Source organism: Zeugodacus cucurbitae, chromosome 2 (genome assembly GCF_028554725.1).
Source record: "Zeugodacus cucurbitae isolate PBARC_wt_2022May chromosome 2, idZeuCucr1.2, whole genome shotgun sequence".
NCBI classification, from domain to species: domain Eukaryota; kingdom Metazoa; phylum Arthropoda; class Insecta; order Diptera; family Tephritidae; genus Zeugodacus; species Zeugodacus cucurbitae.
In genome coordinates, this window is record NC_071667.1 from 3,305,027 (window position 1) to 3,324,024 (window position 18,998).

At 35.5% G+C, this 18,998-nt stretch overlaps 5 protein-coding genes across 9 annotated transcripts; 2 read left to right on the forward strand and 3 right to left on the reverse strand.

The window, feature by feature from the left end:
• Positions 1-297: 297 nt before the first annotated feature.
• Positions 298-8,884, reverse strand: LOC105221581 (ras-related protein Rab-23). 4 transcript variants are annotated; one of them, XM_011198660.3, is made up of 3 exons: positions 8,748-8,884; positions 1,609-2,807; positions 298-757 (listed from the first exon to the last, which is right to left on the reverse strand). In XM_011198660.3, the coding sequence occupies exon 2, from the start codon at positions 2,495-2,497 to the stop codon at positions 1,763-1,765; it is 735 nt and encodes a 244-aa protein (XP_011196962.1). In that variant the 5' UTR covers positions 2,498-2,807; positions 8,748-8,884; the 3' UTR covers positions 298-757; positions 1,609-1,762. The 4 variants fall into 4 exon arrangements, with proteins under 4 accessions (XP_011196962.1, XP_011196964.1, XP_011196965.1 ...); XM_011198662.3 differs by having other exon boundaries at positions 8,672-8,805; XM_011198663.3 differs by lacking the exon at positions 8,748-8,884 and adding an exon at positions 8,474-8,659.
• A 607-nt stretch (positions 8,885-9,491) lies between these two features.
• On the forward strand, positions 9,492-10,939 carry LOC105221582 (uncharacterized). The gene is made up of 2 exons (XM_011198666.3): positions 9,492-9,654; positions 9,717-10,939. The coding sequence occupies exons 1-2, from the start codon at positions 9,625-9,627 to the stop codon at positions 10,734-10,736; spliced, it is 1,050 nt and encodes a 349-aa protein (XP_011196968.2). The 5' UTR covers positions 9,492-9,624; the 3' UTR covers positions 10,737-10,939.
• Positions 10,940-11,125: 186 nt separating this feature from the next.
• Positions 11,126-15,409, reverse strand: LOC105221583 (heterogeneous nuclear ribonucleoprotein M). 2 transcript variants are annotated; one of them, XM_011198667.3, is made up of 6 exons: positions 15,269-15,409; positions 14,606-15,164; positions 13,505-13,643; positions 11,750-12,730; positions 11,549-11,684; positions 11,126-11,477 (listed from the first exon to the last, which is right to left on the reverse strand). In XM_011198667.3, exons 2-6 carry the CDS (start codon positions 15,154-15,156, stop codon positions 11,422-11,424), a joined length of 1,863 nt encoding a protein of 620 aa, XP_011196969.2. In that variant the 5' UTR covers positions 15,157-15,164; positions 15,269-15,409; the 3' UTR covers positions 11,126-11,421. The 2 variants fall into 2 exon arrangements, with proteins under 2 accessions (XP_011196969.2, XP_028893604.1); XM_029037771.2 differs by lacking the exons at positions 11,126-11,477; positions 11,549-11,684; positions 13,505-13,643 and having other exon boundaries at positions 12,381-12,730.
• Positions 15,269-18,780, reverse strand: LOC105221585 (GATOR complex protein WDR24). Its single transcript, XM_011198669.3, has 4 exons — positions 18,622-18,780; positions 18,404-18,565; positions 16,930-18,342; positions 15,269-16,123 (listed from the first exon to the last, which is right to left on the reverse strand). The coding sequence occupies exons 1-3, from the start codon at positions 18,649-18,651 to the stop codon at positions 16,933-16,935; spliced, it is 1,602 nt and encodes a 533-aa protein (XP_011196971.2). The 5' UTR covers positions 18,652-18,780; the 3' UTR covers positions 15,269-16,123; positions 16,930-16,932.
• Positions 15,759-16,918, forward strand: LOC105221584 (39S ribosomal protein L47, mitochondrial). The gene is made up of 5 exons (XM_011198668.2): positions 15,759-15,894; positions 15,964-16,267; positions 16,322-16,458; positions 16,515-16,655; positions 16,717-16,918. The coding sequence occupies exons 1-5, from the start codon at positions 15,797-15,799 to the stop codon at positions 16,865-16,867; spliced, it is 831 nt and encodes a 276-aa protein (XP_011196970.2). The 5' UTR covers positions 15,759-15,796; the 3' UTR covers positions 16,868-16,918.
• Positions 18,781-18,998: the final 218 nt, after the last annotated feature.

Sequence of the window (18,998 nt, forward strand, 5' to 3'; positions counted from 1 at the left end):
AACGACAAGAAAAAAATAATAGTTTTAATTAACAAAATGCGTATTTTAAAGTAATAAACCGAGAAACAAAATATAAACACTTCTTTTATTTTGGCAATATCTTCTTAAGAATGCTCGTGAACCGTATACCATATAGATGATACCCAACACATCTACAACGCTGGTGTCATACGAATTCGCTAAAATGCGTCCAATCCTTTTGCTATGAGATTCCTTTTTGTGTACATTAAGTGGAACATAGATGTTGGACAAATAAGGATAGCAGTTGATCTCACCCTAATATAAAACAGCTTCCAATATTTTTTACGACAATACATATTTATTAAATTATATATTACAATATTGGTCAGAATGAACAAAGGTTTTAACGCTCATGCACTCAATAATAATACAAACCGACTAATCATATAAAATATCGTAGGCTAAAAATAAACACGCGCTCGTTTCAGCAAACACATACAAAAATCGGTTCTAAAGTATATTAAATTAACAATATAAGATATGTGAGCATACAACAAGTATAATTAAGAGTTATTATTATAAATTATAATTTTCATATGCATTTGCTAAGAAGCATATGCACATATAATTTTAAATCTAAAACAGATTATCTTTCGAATTTTAATTAAAATATTTTTATTATTTTCCAAGTGTGCATATATGCAGGTATATTTATACATCAGTCTAGCAGCCAAAAAGAGTTCAGCAAATGATAGTTAGTTGGGTTCAATGACCGTGTAGCCGTGGGAGACTGTATCTGAAAGCAAAAATTAATCAACTAAATTAACAGCATACAGGTGACTGAGCAACGGAGAGTGTGATTTTTTTACAAATACGATTTTTCAATTATTACTTATGTATGTACATATTTTACAAAAAACTGTTAATACCTATAACCAAACATGTACTTATGAATGCATATACAATACATACATACATACATACAACATAATATATACGCTATGGAAAATTTACATTCGAGCTTATTTGCCTACCACACGCAAACTCGTAACTATAAGACCACCAACGAGATCTAGCTAATTTCCTTGTCTAAGTTAACCATATGAAAAAGTATGGCGGATGAAACCCGCCAGTCTGGTTGCTGCCAAAAAGTTTATGCAATTTGTTCGTGCCAATTAAAAAATCAGCTACACTGGCCGATCAACACATTTTTGTATTTAATTCTATTTGCAGTGCTCATTGCACGATTCTATTACCACCATCTCTACGTGTGGCCGCACAGAGTTGCATATTACATATTTTTCTCCGTTTTCCGCTTTCCGCTATTCGCTCTCGCACGCCTCATCTGAGTCTCATTTGGTATTCATCTTTAATTAGTCTAATATGTTTTACAGTTAAATATGCTCCAATTACTCAATGCATATATTATTGGAATTAGAAAAAAATAATGAAAGAAAAAGAAAAACTTAAGTGTACACCAGCTCATCGCAATTGTGTGTTCACTTACTTCACCATTATTTACGAGTCTATAATACAATATAAATAATGCACTTGCATATACTGTAAGTATGTATGTATGTATTTATAGTATGGATGCTTTCAAATGCACTTGCACAGTGCATATTTAGCGCACCGCCTGCAACTTACCTTTGCTATGTTCAGCCAACAGCACGAGCTTCCCTCCATCAACAAACATTCCATTACTCATCGTGTTCGTGCCCGTTTTCTTGCTCACATCTCGTCCATATGTAATCCCCTACTCGTCCGATTGCTCACCACCAGCCAGCTGTTGTCACGCAAATCACAAAATGCCACATTTTTTAAGCACAATTTTACGTTTCCGCGCTGTTGAACTCTTTTTGGCTGCTCGCAAAACGATCGTGCCACTATTGGACTTTGTGAATGTCGGACTGAAGGCACTAATTGTGGGCTGATGACCACTGGAACCACCATTTGCAGCGCCGCTGCCACCAATTCCGCCATTATGTGTACCCGACTGTTCGGTGCTTTCGCCAAGCATCAGCTGATGGCATTTAGTTGCCAAATAGCGGAAAACGGATGCCACATTCACGTCTTCCTTCACGGAAGTTCTTATGAGGCGGCAATTTAAATTGCGCGCCAGAGTTTCCACTTCATCTGCGGTTACAACTGACTGTTCGATGAGGTCGATTTTATTCTGTACAATCACTGTTGGTATCTCATTGCATTCATTTTCCACTTTACGCTTCCAATCGCGGATGGCCTCGAATGAGGCGCGATCTGTCGTGCTAAAGGTGAGCACACACGCCTGCGCACCACGATAGTAAGCTTTGGTTATGGCGTCGAACTCCTCTTGTCCGGCTGTGTCCCATAGCATTATACGCACATCTTCACCGTCAATTTCGATCTGTCGTTCGAGAAAATCCACACCAATCGTCTTCTTGTAGTCCTTGGTAAAGATACCTTTGCAATAGCGTTGTATCATCGACGATTTCCCAACACCGCCGTTACCCACAATCACCACCTTAATGGCGATTTCGATGTCGTCCTCGCGCATTATGTCATAAGTGTTGGAGGGAGCCGTTTTAATGCTTTATTTATGTCAGCGGTGTGTGTGTGTATGTGAACTTGTCGCTGCAACAAAGTGAAAGACTAGACGTGTCGTTGGAGTTATAGACCGCTGTTCGTTATGTTGCGAATAAGTAATTAAATTTACGAGTGAACGGAAGAGTTTCGCCTTTTGTAATTACCAACAATAGGTAACGGTTATCTGTCGTGTTATAACGATTGTATATCGGTTATAGCGATCGGTTTTAAGCTGTTACCTTATTAGTGCTCGTTTTAATTGTTATGTGACATGGGTCAACCTGTGAAATATATGTAACACGATTTATTAATAATCACACACGAATATTTATAATATGTTTGTCTTAAGTTAATATTGCATTTTTATTTCTACAGTACTTGGTTACAATACACACACACACACACACACATACATGCATATGGAATAAGTTATAGCGCGACGCTTTGGGTTAAGTTCGATTTGAGTTATTAACCTCCGGTTGGAAGATTTTCAATCACTTTCTATTAAATGTTTTCTCTGCACTTTCAACTTCAAACAGCAACAACAATAAAGGCGCAAACAAGTCCGAAATCATTAAATTCATACATCTATACATATGCAATAATAGCTAACCAATAAACTAAATAACTAACGACGAATATGCTACGCCACCAGAGCTATTAATCACCAGCGGCTGCAACAAAAGACTCGAAAACACACTCGAGCACCAGCTAGGCTCTCATACATAATCACAAATATGAATGTATTCATGTTCATAATCAGCGTTGCTAACGCATTGGCCATCTTTGATTTTTCGTTAATTGAGCGACGGATTGGCGTATTCAATTTGCAACTTTGCTCATGCAACCGGTTGGAAATTGCAAAATGTCGCGCTTTGCATTGCCGCATTCAAATGTACATATGTACATACATATGGGATTTGAATAATGGTTATCACAACTGCAATTTAAAATCAGTAAAAGGGAAGTTGCAAGTCTGCAACAACGGTGTGTATACATAACTACTTCTTTGAAGAATACAAATATTTATAAATGCCACTTTAACATACGCGGCCTCTGTTGCTTTATCAATAAAACTGGGAACGACGCCATTTTTATACTCTCGCAACAAATGTTGCTAAAGAGAGTATTATAGTTTTGTTCACATAACGGTTGTTTGTAACACCCAAAACTAAACGAGTTAGATATAGGGTTATATATACCAAAGTGATCAGGGTGAAGAGTGGAGTTCAAATCCGAATGTCTGTCTGTCCGTCCGTCCGTCCGTCCGTCTGTGCAAGCAGTAACTTGAGTAAAAATTAGGATATCTTGATGAAACTTGGCACACTTATTTCTTGGCACCATAGGAAGGTTGCTTTCGAAAATCGGACCACTGCCACGCCCACAAAATGGCGAAAACCGAAAACACATAAAGTGCCATAATAAAGCTATGGAAATAAAATTTGGTATAAGGGATCTAGTTCAGCGAATAAAAAGACAGCGGCTACGCTGGCTAGGTCATGTTGTACGGATGGAAGCAAACACTCCAGCTCTGAAAGTATTCGATGCAGTACCCGCCGGAGGAAGCCGCGGAAGAGGACGACCTTCACTCCGGTGCAAAGACCAAGTGCAAAGTGACCTGGCTTCATTTGGTGTTTCCAGTTGGCGCCAAAAAGCAAAAAGGAGGAATGAGTGGCGCGCTCTGGTGGATTCGGCTATAATCGCTTAAAGCGGTTCCTACGCCAAATATATATATATATATATATATAAGGGATCGCACTATGAAGGGGCAGATTTTGATGTAATTTTTTTGGGGAAGTGGGCGTGGTCCCGCCCCCAAATAGGTTATTTGTATATATCTCGCAAACCAATAGAGCTATATAAACCAAACTCTCTGCAGTCGTTTTTTAGCCACTTCTTAATACAGTCCAAAAATGAAAGAAATCGGATAATAACCACGCCCACCTCCCATACAAAGGTTAGGTTGAAAATTACTAAAAGTGGGTTAATTCTCTAAGGAAAAACGTCAGAAACACTAAATTTCACATAAGAAATGGCAGATGGAAGCTGCGCTCAGATTTTTTACAAAATGGAAAATGGGCGTGGCGTCGCCCACTTATGGGTCAAAACCCATATCTCAGGAACTACTCGACTAAATTCAATGAAACTTGGTTTGTAATAGTTTCCTTACATCCCAATGATATGTTGTGAAAATGGGCCAAATCGCTTCACAACCACGCCTACTTCCTATATACCAGAACTTTGAAGACAATCTGAATTGTTTACATTACAATATATAAAGTAAGCACTAGTGAAGATATCGGTTTGCACAAATACTATGTTTATAGTGTGGCAGCTCCATTCTAAAAATCGCCGAAATCGGACCATACGTTTTTAAGGCCCCATATATCGAACACAAGGACCTCGGTGCTTCTAACCTAATATTATGGTTTCCAACTTTCAATGGACTTTATACAATATATATGACGCACATGTGGGTCAAATTGTGTATTATATAATATAAATAAAGTTAAATAAATAAATTGCGAGAGTATAAAATGTTCGGTTACACCCGAACTTAGCCCTTCCTTACTTGTTTGTAATGCAATTGTGTTTAATACCCAATCGATTCCACCACTTTCTATATTCTTCCGTTAAAACAATTAAAAAACAACAATTAAACCTTGTTTGACGATTTTAGTATTTTCACAATTTTCAAACACATTTTAAAATTGATAAGCCCGCACAGCATACTTCCGTATCTAACAGTTTGAGTAACAGTGGATTGTCTCCAAATTTTCACAATATAAGCAGTCAACATTATATGCATATTGTACTGTTATACAATGATTTTAAAGAAATAATAGTAATTTAATTAAAGTCAAAGTTTATAGAATTAATTTTGCACTATAATTAAGATAACAATTGTCGACTTTATAGCGAAACTGATTTTCGATGTTCACTATGAATATTGAGCATCCCTGCCACGACTTGTCTTCCTTTCTTATTTGAAAGTAATCTTTATTTTAAAATTAAAACGCTTTCAAACTCCTCTCTCCACTCTCCTTACGATTTCAATACAATGAAAATGGGAGCAACTCATCTAAACTACGTAATCGCATTTACCACATTCATTTCCGAGATTCACACTCGCAATGTGTTGGGTTGCGCAGCTTACATGTGACAATTAATTAAGATCTTACACGATTAATTAAAACACATGAAAACTGTGTCTTGGGAATTTGCTGCTCAATGAAGACTTCACATAGACATTTGACGCATGTACTCGTATGCATCTATATTTTAGAGAGACCTTTTTGTGCACCTCGCTAACGAAGGCGCATGCATGCACCCAATAAATAGGTTAAGATGGTAGACGTATGAGACGTATGCAACAAACAAAACAATTAATCCATTTGAATGGAATATATTCTCTGCGGGAAGCAATGTCCAGTGACAAATATTTGATTGCTCCAGCCGTTGTATATCAATACTTCTGCCAGAGGAAGTGTTGATTTTTGCATAAGAACTCCAAATTAAAATGAAATTAATTATACATATGTGAGTATGTATGTGTATATATATGCGTATTTCGCGAAAAATTCAAGTTCAACTATGTATGTATGTATTTCTATAAGCGAATTGTTGAAGTAGTAGCTTTAACATTTTTTGTGACCGATAATAGTTACATTCATACAATCACACATAGTTTACTTGTAGCAGGTTCCATTGCCATCAGTTCAGTGGCTAGTTCCAAAGCGCGGCTTAAGCCGTTGTATTTTTACAATTGTTGTATTTATTCAACGAACTCGCTAGTTATTGGCTTGTGCGCACACACTACTAGCTTCCAATTTCTATTTTTATCCCACTTCGGTGTTTTTAAAAGATGTTCTTTGCTTCCCACTTCTTCAGCTATTCTGTTGTTTTCCCCCTTTTTGTGGGATTTGATATATGGCTCTGTGTATAAATATATGTATGTATGTATGTATGGTCGGTCACTTCGGTTTCTTCTATGGTCTTTTACTCTAGTGGTGGTTTACACTTGTTTGATCACATCGATTTGTTGTTGTATTTTTATATTATTGTTCTTGCCACAGTTATTTCGTGGTGATAGTGACTTTTATTAGTTATACATATATATTTCTGTATCTGTTATTATGTTGGAACCATTTTGTTGTGGTTTTTTGTGATTGGCGTTGTTATTGTTATTGTTACTCTTAGTTGGTTTTAGTGGCCTATTCTCCTATTCTCCACTCACTAACATCATTGGACGGCTAATTAAGGTCGTCACAGCATACTAAGAAAGAAAAGAGGCTAAGCAGATTGGCCTGTTTGTGGTGTTAGCGCTGTCTCTAGTGATCAGTACCTCACTGAATATACACTATACTTTAAAAAACCGTTAATCAAAGCCGAACTCCTATCATTGGGTACATTTTTAAACATAAATATTTATATTTGAGTGCACATGGCCACATCATGAGCGGAATAATGTTTTCTGGTCTAAATTTATTGTATTTTCAGCCTTTTTCCCAATTTTAACTTTCATAGTCACCTTAAGTACATATGTACATATATAAATCAAAAGAAAAATATCATTGATACTTTGGGAAATCGGTAGGTCGTGCATAATGTTAAATTGTGTTTTGGTTCTGCCAAGAACTTCATAGTTTCGAGAGCGAGGAAAATGAATACAAATATTCTTTTATATAAATATATGTATATTCCTCTCCTTACGACTTATGTAGATGGGCGTAACGGTACAATCATAGCACTTAAATGGCGGAAACGAGAAAATAAGCTTCTAATCGAAATTTCGATCACTAAGGAACCAAACAACTGTCACTTTTTGTCTCCTCATGTATGCCTTTACTAAAATATGTTTAAAATCCAAAAGTAGGGGATCTTTGAAACCATCCCAGCAAAATTGGGCGTTGAGACACAAGATTAGTTTTTAACACACTCAAATGTTCCTCTTGACTTTTCTGATATATTCGATTACAATTGAATTATTATATTTTACTATAATATACTTTAAGAAATTGAACGAATAATATTTTAATGAAAAATTCGCGCAAACAACACACGTGTTGTATTTGATTTGTTATTCAAACATATATGTATTTGTGTGTGTATAGCATGCCTTAATGGCTTTTACCCGTACGTAAATTCATTAGCGCATGCGGCGAACTATCACTAATGCCCACACAACACCAACCAAAGCCAATCGAGAGCCATGAACCGATGTTGCTGTAGCGGCTTTTAACAGCGGCAAGCACCTGTTCTTAATCGTTTCTTTCTTTGAAGCTGCATTGGTACATATATTAACGCAATGGTTTGTTCTTTGCTTGGCAATAATAGTTTTTTTTTTTATTAAATTTGTATTTTCAAGACACTTGTGTTTGTGTTTGGCAGTTTATGACCGTCTGCTGCATGCAATATTTGATTGCACTGGATTATTACCGACTTTCTTAAAGTATGTATGTATGTACGCATACAAATTGTGTGTAATTATCAGCAAATATTTTTACTGCATTCCAAATAAGGATTTCAATTTTACAGAAATGACTAGCGGATGGTTTAACTCAACTGGTATTCATATGTAGCATAGATATGTATAGATACTTGGATTACAACAAGTTAGTGTTTGCTAGAAATGGCTAACAGTTTCATCAATGAAAACTCAATCCATACATACATGTTTAGAATTCGCAAATGTATAAGTTTTTTTTTGTATGTTTTTCTCATTCTTTAGCTCTTTTGTTTGGAATTTAATTAGGAAAAATGTTTTTTAAATTTAAATCAACCATCAACAAACTGTTCCTTCTCCGTAAAAGTAAAATGTCATGAAACCTATTTGTGAATGCCATGTTAATTTGTCGTTTCCTACTTGCTCTCTTAACATTAGTTTTGTTGTTGCTGCTGTCTTCAGTTACAAGATGTGAAGAAATCTATCACATTACGTTCTCACATTTTTCTTTGCTTTAACTTCTTTAAAATTCTTTCGTTTTTCATGCACTTCGATTAATGATTTTATTTAAATTTTAAGATTTTTCGCTGAAAACTTCTGCATAGTGAAAGTCTGGTTCAACGCATACACTATCACTACACTTCATATTTCCAAATTATGTTTTTTCTTTTGATGCAACAAGTCTACATTCATACATACGTATTTATAATGTACAAATTCATATGTATCAAAAGCATTAAATATGAATTATGTTTGCACGTAAAATTGCGTTTACCGTCTTAACGTAATGTTAACACTCGATGGTTGGTTGCGACTGCGCTCGGCCATTGATCGTAGCGGCCGCTAAGGTATTTGGCCATAGCCTCGGAAATCTTGGCTTAAAGAGTTCAGTGTTGTTTCTTAAACTTAAAGAAACTCAAATAGAATACGATCATACCGATTTCTTTAGCAAAGCGAGGTGTGCGATTGTTAGGAGAATTTTCGCGAAATATTTAATTAATTGTAGTTAAAACTATGAACGACGGTACGAAAATTCTTAAAAAATAGCGTTAATATTCAAATAATTCATAAAATATAATAATATAATAATATAGAAAACAATTTAATTAAAAAAAACCCTTCCAAAGGGGAATTACGTAACAAAGTAGAGTATTCCATTTTCTTCACATAACTCAGGTAGAGGCAAACCTTTTTATGAACGCAAATGACAAATGCATAATATTTTCCTAGAAAATGAATAATTAACGCACGTTATTCGAAGATTACCTGCTTGAGAAATTTTGAATTTGGGATAGTATATAAGTTCAGCTGTTTAACAAACCAGCAACAGTTTCAAAACAGATATTCGCATGATTCCACGGTGTTTGCGTCATCTAAAAATCAAAGTTAGAGCAAAAAATTTATGATTATAAAAAATATTGATCAGATCAAAAGTTTTTCATTAAATATCGTACAGTGTGTATTCACATTAAGACATATTTTAGTTGTGACATTTCTAACAATTATCTGAAGTGCACGTACTGAACATACCCCAAAGAATAACGTCAATTTGTCGCTACCTTGTGTATTTGTGTGATTGAACGAAAAAAACAATAAGAAGGCTACAGTCAGAAACTAATTTTATAAAAAGTTAAAAAATATACACCAAAACTATGCCGGAATCGGACGTTACAAAAATGAAGGTAAATACATTAAACATTTAATTAGTTGAATGATTATCTAATGTCCGCAACTTTCTTTTTAGGTGGCTGATTTGAAGCGTGAGCTAAAGTTGCGTGGCCTCGCTACCACGGGTAATAAAACGGAACTTCAAGACCGCCTACAAACAGCGCTACTTGATGGCGATATATCTCTGGAAGATTCAGCAATTACAAATGAGGACGCATTGCTTGATGAAGACGCTGTATTAACCGACGAAGAGGAATCACCGATTGCTGCAGACGAAAACGAGTTACTCAAGAGTCCTACCAGTACACCAACAGCATCAGAATTGCCTTCTCCATTGAACGAAAACAAGACAAGCACTGATGCCACAAATACTGCAACTAATCCCAAAAAGATTATTTTAAAACGTAAAGTTTCCTTAACAAATGACGATGGTAAGGTTTCATCGGCTACTGAAGGCGCATCAATAACAACATCAAAGGAGAATACCGAACCACCAAAGGAAAAGGTTTTAAAAATGAGTGAACGCAATCCGATTACCGTAAGTGATCTCAATCCTAAAGAGTCTAATGGTACAGATACCAGTGGCAAGAAAGTGGTACAATTAACACAAATGGAACGTTTGGAACTTCGTGCCAAAAAATTCGGACTAGGCTCAAACTCCGCCACTGCAGCAGCTGCACCCAAACCGGTTAACAATACAAAAGTAAGCAATATTACTATAGCACCCGCTGTCAATGATGCCAAACAAATGGAAATGCTTAAAAAACGTGCGGAACGCTTTGGTTGCGTCGTTTCCTCAAAAATGGCAAAAATCGATGCAGCGGAGAAATTACAAAAGCGAAAAGAACGTTTTGGCGCGGGTAGAAGTGCAACTGCGTCAAGTGGCGTTGCCGTCGATTCGGCAAAATCGGATGACATATGGGCTGAAAAGGCACGAGCACGTTTGGAACGCTTCAAAAATACTCAATCGATAACAACAGCCGATAAGCAAGCTGCAACAACAGCGGAGGGAAGTACCGAAAATAACGAGAAAAGTATAGAAACCGCCCCAGTGGTCACACCATCAGCTTCTCCAACTTCAGTTGCTGGTAATTAAAAACCGCCATCCACTTAATTTGTATCATCATCTACAAAGTACCAACATACATTACATCCAGTTCTACGCCGTAACACGCAATGGATGTGCTACATAGTTAAATTTGTACCCCTAACATTTATTTACATTCAGCACATTTAAGCATAAACACTATACTCAAGTGAATATGTAAAGTTTGTTTGAATAAAAATATAACAATTTAAGGACATGTATTTCTTATTTACCATAAAATAAAGAGTTCAATAAGATTTGAACAAAAAACAACATAAACTGCTTTTGTGTGCTGCTAAGATGCTAGATAAATTTCATTCCCACTCTAAAACATTCTTCCATTAATTAATAGTATTTCAAATATTTTATACTGGTGTCCTTACAATGAAAAAGCGAAATGTATTTATTAAATTTTATTCATAGTCATAAAGCATACAATTCTCAAAATATTTCAGTTAAAACGACAATGGAAATTACTTAATCATTTTTACCACGCCGTATGCCGTTTGCACAGTTTGTGGATAATTTGTAAAATTGTCAATGATGTGAAATGTTTGCTTATTTTATAAAAATATATAAATAATACATGTAATTCACATTTATATGTAAAAATCTTAAAACTGAATGTTCGGGATTATTGAGAAATCTTGGTTTTATAGTAATCGACATCTATGGGCTAGTGGTTATAGTATCTTTAGAAATATGTAACTTTAATCGTCCTACCATCCATTCGAGAACCGTCCATCAAAGCTATAATGTGAATGTAGAATACTTCAGTTAGTTAAATTCACAAGATAAATTTCACATTAATATTTGTTTACCGATAGCTAACTCAGCATCCCGTTCTTTAAAGAATCTCACAACTCCCAAATCATTGCCTCGAATCTCAGCGAATTTTACTTCGCCAACGTCACGGAATTTATCCCGCAAAGTTTGCCAAGTGCAACTTAATGGAATCTGAAATAACACAACACACATTAAATATGTTCCATCAATATAAAATCAAAACTCTCATTGCTTACATTCTTTATGATAATTGTATCCGACTTGCGCGGATTGTTGCTTGTATTGCCTGCATTACTGCCGCCACTGCCACCTCCACTATACATATCAATGTTACCGCCACCGCTGTAATCGTTGCCATCCATGGCACCACCGACACCACTGGCGTTACCACTGCTGGTGTTGTATGCGTTGAAGCCTCCACCAGAATTTCCACCACTGCCTGTATTGAAACCGGAAGATCCGAAACCGGAGCTATAGTTATTGCCGCCGGTGCTGTAGTTGTTGGATAAAGCTGCATTGCCCGAAGACATGGAATCCTCATTTCCGCCACCCGATGGACCCAAATTCAACCCCAGGTTGTTAAGAGACGTTGTAAGCAATGGATTGGAAAGTGCTGCGCCAAGTCCGCCAACTACATTCGATAATGCCGCCAAATTGGTTGTAGATAGGTTACCCAAATTTAGGCCCGCTGCATTGTTACCTAGAGACTTTGCTGCTGCCTGTACCACAGGAGCAACTGGAGATGGCTGGACTGTTTGACTGCTAAACATGCCGCCGTTTCCTCCACCGCCACTACCACCACCACCCATATTGGCTACCATATTTCCCAAGATATTGGATCCGGCTTGTGAAGACAACGATGCTTGATTTGGCTGATTCTGTTGCTGTTGAATAATGCTGGGTAAGTTGCGTGCCACATCCCTCAGTGGTTCACCATTTGGACCAAGTCCAATGCCAACTCCACCAAGACCTTCGGGTAATTTTAAACCCTCCCCTTTGTCGGGAATTCGATCTAAACGAACCGTCATGCGACGATCGAAAAGCATTTGACGATCCAGCATAGAAATAGCCTGTACAGCCTCCACTGGATGATCATACTCCACAACAGCAAAGCCACGGCTGTTACCCTCCTTGTCAACAGAAAGATCTACGCTCTGCACTTTGCCTGCCAGTTTAAAGACTTGTTTAAGTTTCTTAGTATCGACTTTATAGTCCAGCTGTGAAAAACCGAGTTGTATGAGGTTATTTTAAATAAACATCTATATGTGCTTAAGGAATAAAAATAAGTAAGAGTAATGCAAAACCATTCGAGACGCAGAGGTTGAAATTTGCCTACGCCGGAATTCCACTTTGTGTTCATATTTACGGACGAATGAATATAATAAACAAAATATCAGCAAATATCTGTGAAACGGAATGGAAGCCTAATATTTTACAAATGGAATGGATGAATATTCGATGATTTGTCCGCCTCCAGCATTGTTAAACAAGAAATAGTTAACGCATGCCCATTAAACTACAAACAATTGCGAAGAGTTATTGCAGTAGATATATGATATTAGAAAAATGACTAGACAATTGCCATATTTTAACAAGTAGACCACTAAAATATAATCCAAGAAAAGAGAGAATATTTAATCACGATTAAAAGTGATCTGACCAACCAAGTATTGAATGCAATGGTTTGCAAAGATTTCCTGAATGTATTAACAATATTACCACCTAATTAGTGAATTGCCGTAAGAACTACGGACACCTTTGGAACACGAAAGGTTTAATGGTATTCCTTCCGATTTGGTTTGCGAACGCTTTTAAAGACTTAATAGGCGCAAATAAAAATTATATCATATGAACTTTAAACCATGCCAGTTTCCAGGAATAAAAGGCTATCCACGTCTATTTAAAAGACCAGTAGGCTTACAACCCCAGATTACGAAACACGTCTTTTTTACATTTTCTTTTTCTTGATTACATAAAAATTGTATACTCACATTAGCAACAAAAACCTTATTATGCAAAGGTCCACTTATGCCCAGACTCTCCAAAAACGAAGCAGAAAGACCATACAAATTGTAATTCGATGAATTATTAAAATCATTCGACATCATGTTAAAATTATTACGCCCAGATCTAGAAAAAGAACACGTTATCGGAAGTCAGAGGTAAACACATCATCCAGAGAAACAAAGGTGAACGTCGACTACTAAAATCTCGTAAAGACACGTTGAAATGGTCGTTTTTACATAAATAATATACATCTTGGTTCCACCGAATGTTATAATTAAATTAATAAATATATCTCTTTTATCAATACTAAACTAACTTAATTAACCTCATGCATTGATACCGCATATATGTTATCTTGTATTTTCTATGCCAGCTTTCGAAATATGAAGTTCAAAATTAGAGATGCATATCGATATCATAAGAAAAATATTGTTATGAATATAAATATCTGAATTTACATATTGATTTAGAAATCTATACCATCACAAATAAATGGAACCCATCCTTGAAACAAGAATACACGACACCTTTCGATCCTTATCAATATTAACACTTATTCCATGTGGTTAAATTAACCAATGCTATCCAATTGTTTGCCATTAATTATAGATCTTTTGTGTGGATGCAGATATAACCGTCAGGTTGTAATATAAAGAACAACATTACAAAATATCAGCTACCCTATAGTTGATTTTCATTTTTGTTCAATTAAAAAGCAGAATATACCTTGGAACGTCTTAAATACCAGCAATATTTTCTAATGTATAAATTTATTTGTTAGATGATTTACCTGAATGCTACGAACATTTAAAATACATTAACATTCCCGTATTGTTGCAGAGAAGTTAGCCAAAAATTAAATATTAGACAAGAATTGGATCTCCCTATCATTAAACCCATTTGAGACTTATATAGAAGATATGACAGTGATTAATAGCTCTAAATATGCTCAAATCTCGAAAAACATTACCACAGACGCTAACGCTTAGACGTTTCCCAAAATAGTTTTACAAAAATTTGTCCACCAAACATCATAAAACCTTTTACAAGAGAACATAGAAATTTCACCAGTTTTATTAATGTACCTGTCATCGTCTCTTCGTGAGAATCCTCTATCTCGTTCACCCATTTCGATACCGGCGCCACCTCCTCCACTTCCTCGTACAGGTCCTCCTCCATCACGCACAATGCGCCCATACTGATCACGTTGTTCGCCATGATCTTCTTTGACAACTAATTCGCGCCCATTTATTTCATAGCGATTCATTTTTTCCAAAGCCTTCTCTACGTTATCTGGATCTTTGAATTCGACAATTCCACATCCACGAGCCTTCCCATTCTCATCATGAAACAATTCTACATATTCCACAGATCCAACAATGCGTCGGAATAAGTCTTTTAAATCTTGCCAGCGATAGTCGTATGGGATGTTTGATATATAAACGCGACAATTTCTGCGTTCTCGACTGCGATCACGGTTAACGTTGCTGCCAGAGTTGCTACTGCCACCTGCGCCTCCGCTACCAAGACCAGCAGCATCAGCATCTGAAAATCTGGATGCACGTGCTCCACGTACACGGCGATCCCGATCTTTCTCTCGACTGTCATTAGAGTTATCATTACCCTCGGTTTTCATTTTGATTACTATATTAATGATATTAAAAAATTATTAAATCAACTTTCTGCAAACTTTGCAAAATTTAAATACGGGAAATCTTTGCTCCTATAATTAACATCACTTTACTTACACAATTTGTGAATTTCACGTAATTTGCACTTTTTAAATGTTATTCAACTCTATGATGTATTATTCTGTTGGAACTATTTGTTTTATAGTTTTTTGCATAAAAATTGACTGTGTTTAAATGTTTCTCAAGAACAACGCCGACAGATAGAGAAAATGAAAAATGGCGGAATATTGAATGCTACCCGAAGTATTACAGTGTTGATAACCGTGAAAAGTATACTGTGAATGGTGTAAAGAACCTAAAAATTAAGGCTTATAAGCACTCATATCGGAGCGACTCAATAATGTTTAAGGTTCTGATTGAATCAGAACAATTGTCATATAATGTAAAATTAATTTATGGACTAATACTACTAACTAATGATACTGAGTTCTATAGGTAATAATCTGAAATTTTTTATTTAAATTGTGTAATGTTGTAAATTAAATAGGTGGTTATTGTGAATTCATAAGTCATATTAAACCATAAATGTAAAACAGCTGTTTTGTCGGAATTGCTTCATGCATTAATAATACTTTTAAGAGGAAAATGAGTTCGGTTTTAAAAATATTGAATGCGGCAAAAACTGTAAAATTCGTTTGTACGAGTATCTCAAATAAATGTGTGACTCCTTTATTATTGAACAGGTAAAATAATTCTTGAATTGTCATTTATAAAATAATTTCATTTACATAACCTGATTCTTGTAATCGCAGAATACAATGCCAGCAACAACAAATATATCAGAATGCTCCTTTGGTTGATTTGAGTGCGCGATCATTCCATTGTACCAGTCCATGCCGAGATCTGATGGAATTTTTTGATGATCCCAAAAACTGGTCAGAAAATGAAGTGAAAGTTGGTCGAGCGTGGAAGCTGGAAGAATTGCGTATAAAATCAAATAAAGAGTTGCACCAATTGTGGTATGTTCTACTTAAAGAGCGAAACATGCTGTTAACAATGGAACACGAATGCAATGATAAAATGGAATTATTTCCTAGTCCAGAGCGTGTAGATAAGGTGCGTTCAGATTTCTGCTTATTCTTCTTAAATTAAAAACTACTACATAAATAGGTTAAAATATCAATGGACAACTTGGAAACGGTTGTGCGTGAGAGAAATAAAGCATACCATCTCCTGGAAACCGGTGAAACTGGAGAGCGACCCACTCGTCTAGTACACAATGCACTTGGTTTAAGGCATCTATATAGGTAATTCCCTTTAATTTGCTTGATTTTTTATCACTTTAACTAAACTATTAATTTAGATCTTGCGAACATGTGTTGCCCCCACATATGAACACAAAATGGATAAAATCGCGTAGTATTGGTTACGGAGGGCGAGCAGTCCGAAAATTCCTGTTATTATATCGCGAAAAGTTGTACAATATAAAACGAAAGGCTAAGAAGTACGTTTCGAATTGTATATCATTGTGTTATGTTTTCTAAAATATTTATTTCTTTAAATAGTCGTTCCCGCAATGAAGTCATGATGATGTTGCGACGCAATCCGAATATTGATATTCAAATTCTTCGAAGGAAATATCCAGATGTCGATGTTGATAAACTATTGAGAGATGATAAAACGCGCGGACACTTTGTGCCGAAAGTGGATATCTAATTGCTATGCAACATCCTAAAAATATATAAATAAAATTATAACACCAATTTATTATTGCTTACTGTTTATTCATCGTCTTGAAAAGTCGTCTTTTTCCCCTGAAAAGTAGTTATTGTTGGTTTTTGTTTCTGTTTTGCTAACCATGAGGGATGGAGTCCTTTGGTTGTATTTAGGCTTTCAAGCTCTAATGGTGCGTTAATATGAACAGAACTGGATTGCAACACCTCTTCATCTCCAAACGTTATTTTCTTCCCTTTAAAATCAGTTATGGTCGCATTCAATTTCTGTTTTGCAGCCCAAGAAGGATGCAAATCTTTTGCTTTATGATCATTTTTTCTAATGTTTGCTGATAAATGCGTTTTATACTGACTATCTGATTTGATTGCTTTTGAATTATCATAGATATCCTCGACTTGATTGTTGTCATCTTCAAATTTAATTTTCTTGCCTTGAAAGGAGCCTATAACGGTTTTATGTTTCTGTTTTGCCGCCCAAGATGGATGCAACCCTTCCGTTTTGTTTTCCTTAACCGTCTCTCGAAAAGATTTGTGCGAAATTCTTTCTTTTGCATTACTTACTCCATAATTATTATTTTTTGGATGGTTTCTGTAAATATCGGTAGATTTTCTTTGCTTATGTTCAAATGATCCTATATCTAGAGTTTTTTGAGAGATTTGCGGGTCAACAACTTTCCCATTACGAACGACAACAGCAGAAGACCGGTAATTTTCACCACTATCTGTGATAAAGAATGGATCAATAACGTGCGTCACATTTTCTTCAATATCAGTTTTTTCTAAATCATTGTTATCTCCGTAGTTGATTACAAAAGGAGTATTTAAACATTCAGGTGATTCTTCCGCATGGATCTTTTTAGAATGGTTTTTAATTTCCTCTGATTTAGGGGATTGCTGATCTTCATTATCAAAAATATCGATAATATTTTCCTGGGATTTTTTACGTTTTTTATTAATTGGTTGTTCTTTCGACTCTTTTACTTTTACTTTTCCTATTTCCCTCTTAACCGGAGGTTTGTCGTCAATTTCCTCTATTTTCCAATAACCTAGCGTAGATACGTTAGCACCCTCATCATTTTTTTCAATTACCATTTTGTTGTTTTGCTCATTAATATTTTCTACGTTTTGTGTACTATTTCGATTTTTCAACCACTCCGTACGTTTGCGAGATAGGGCTTTTTGTTCTTTTAAAATTTGACGACTTTTTCGTTTCTTCTCCGTTTTAATTGCCTTAATTTCTTTTTTACTCGCTTGCATTAACTCCTTTTTCCAGTTTTTATTATCGTTTGAAATTCCTAATTTTTCTCTGAAAACCTTGACAAGCTCTTCCATAAACTTATTGACAGTAACCATTGCAACAGCCACTTCATCCGGTAAGGATAATCCATTCGTTAAAATCGCTGATGGAGATTTTTCCAGCATTAAAACGCGTTTCATCAGAGCAATGCACTTCAATTTCTAGCAACAGATATCCAACATTATGTATGAAAAATTATAACAAATGTTAGCAATAACTTACCTTCAATTCCTCTAGACATAAAGTAGCTTTGCGAAAGCGTTCCTTATTCTTGTCATTTTCAGGGTTTTTATCCAATAAATACTTAAGTTTCTTAATTTTTTGAACCAATTTCTGAATGGTCTTCGTCTTTACTTGTTGTATCTTCTTCTTGTTGGTGACAACCTATAGAAACCATTTATAAAAGTTATTAAACATAAAACGTAAATAATTTAACCCACCAAGTTATTGAACTCTAATTTATTATTCATTTTAATGTTCGATAACTAAAGCATTCCTCCTGTATTCGCGTTTAACAACTTTGCATGCTTTTCAATTGTTGTTGGTGTATATTTGATAAAGGAACGTATACGATCAAAAAATCTACACCGTAGCTATTGTGAATAGAGCATTCTTGCTGAGTGTTGCATTTCTTTCAAAACCAATTAAAATTGTATTTTTGGGAATAATTTTATGGTTCTTGAAAATTATTGTTATTGGTTATTTGGGTACATTGTAACCCCTCTTATCCAAAATAAGTCTTTATTTTTGTCTTTCTTTAATTAATAATCATAAACAATTAAAATTTGTTTTCTAAGAATAACAACATAGTAGGGAG

What these genes read in the sequence shown, in the direction of transcription:
- LOC105221585 (XM_011198669.3), bottom strand. Translation starts at nt 18,651, where the DNA reads ATGAATAATAAATTAGAGTTCAATAACTTG. An exon ending in AATTAGAGTTCAATAACTTG is followed by an intron (nt 18,566 to 18,621) that starts GTGGGTTAAATT and finishes TGGTTTCTATAG; the next exon opens with GTTGTCACCAACAAGAAGAA. An exon ending in TATGTCTAGAGGAATTGAAG is followed by an intron (nt 18,343 to 18,403) that starts GTAAGTTATTGC and finishes ATCTGTTGCTAG; the next exon opens with AAATTGAAGTGCATTGCTCT.
- LOC105221583 (XM_011198667.3), bottom strand. Translation starts at nt 15,156, where the DNA reads ATGAAAACCGAGGGTAATGATAACTCTAATGACAGTCGAGAGAAAGAT. An exon ending in TCACGAAGAGACGATGACAG is followed by an intron (nt 13,644 to 14,605) that starts GTACATTAATAA and finishes TTCTTTTTCTAG; the next exon opens with ATCTGGGCGTAATAATTTTA. An exon ending in ATACAATTATCATAAAGAAT is followed by an intron (nt 11,685 to 11,749) that starts GTAAGCAATGAG and finishes GTGTTATTTCAG; the next exon opens with ATTCCATTAAGTTGCACTTG.
- LOC105221581 (XM_011198660.3), bottom strand. Translation starts at nt 2,497, where the DNA reads ATGCGCGAGGACGACATCGAAATCGCCATTAAGGTGGTGATTGTGGGT.
- LOC105221584 (XM_011198668.2), top strand. Translation starts at nt 15,797, where the DNA reads ATGAGTTCGGTTTTAAAAATATTGAATGCGGCAAAAACTGTAAAATTC. An exon ending in GGTTTAAGGCATCTATATAG is followed by an intron (nt 16,459 to 16,514) that starts GTAATTCCCTTT and finishes CTATTAATTTAG; the next exon opens with ATCTTGCGAACATGTGTTGC. An exon ending in ATAAAACGAAAGGCTAAGAA is followed by an intron (nt 16,656 to 16,716) that starts GTACGTTTCGAA and finishes TTCTTTAAATAG; the next exon opens with TCGTTCCCGCAATGAAGTCA.
- LOC105221582 (XM_011198666.3), top strand. Translation starts at nt 9,625, where the DNA reads ATGCCGGAATCGGACGTTACAAAAATGAAG. An exon ending in CGGACGTTACAAAAATGAAG is followed by an intron (nt 9,655 to 9,716) that starts GTAAATACATTA and finishes CTTTCTTTTTAG; the next exon opens with GTGGCTGATTTGAAGCGTGA.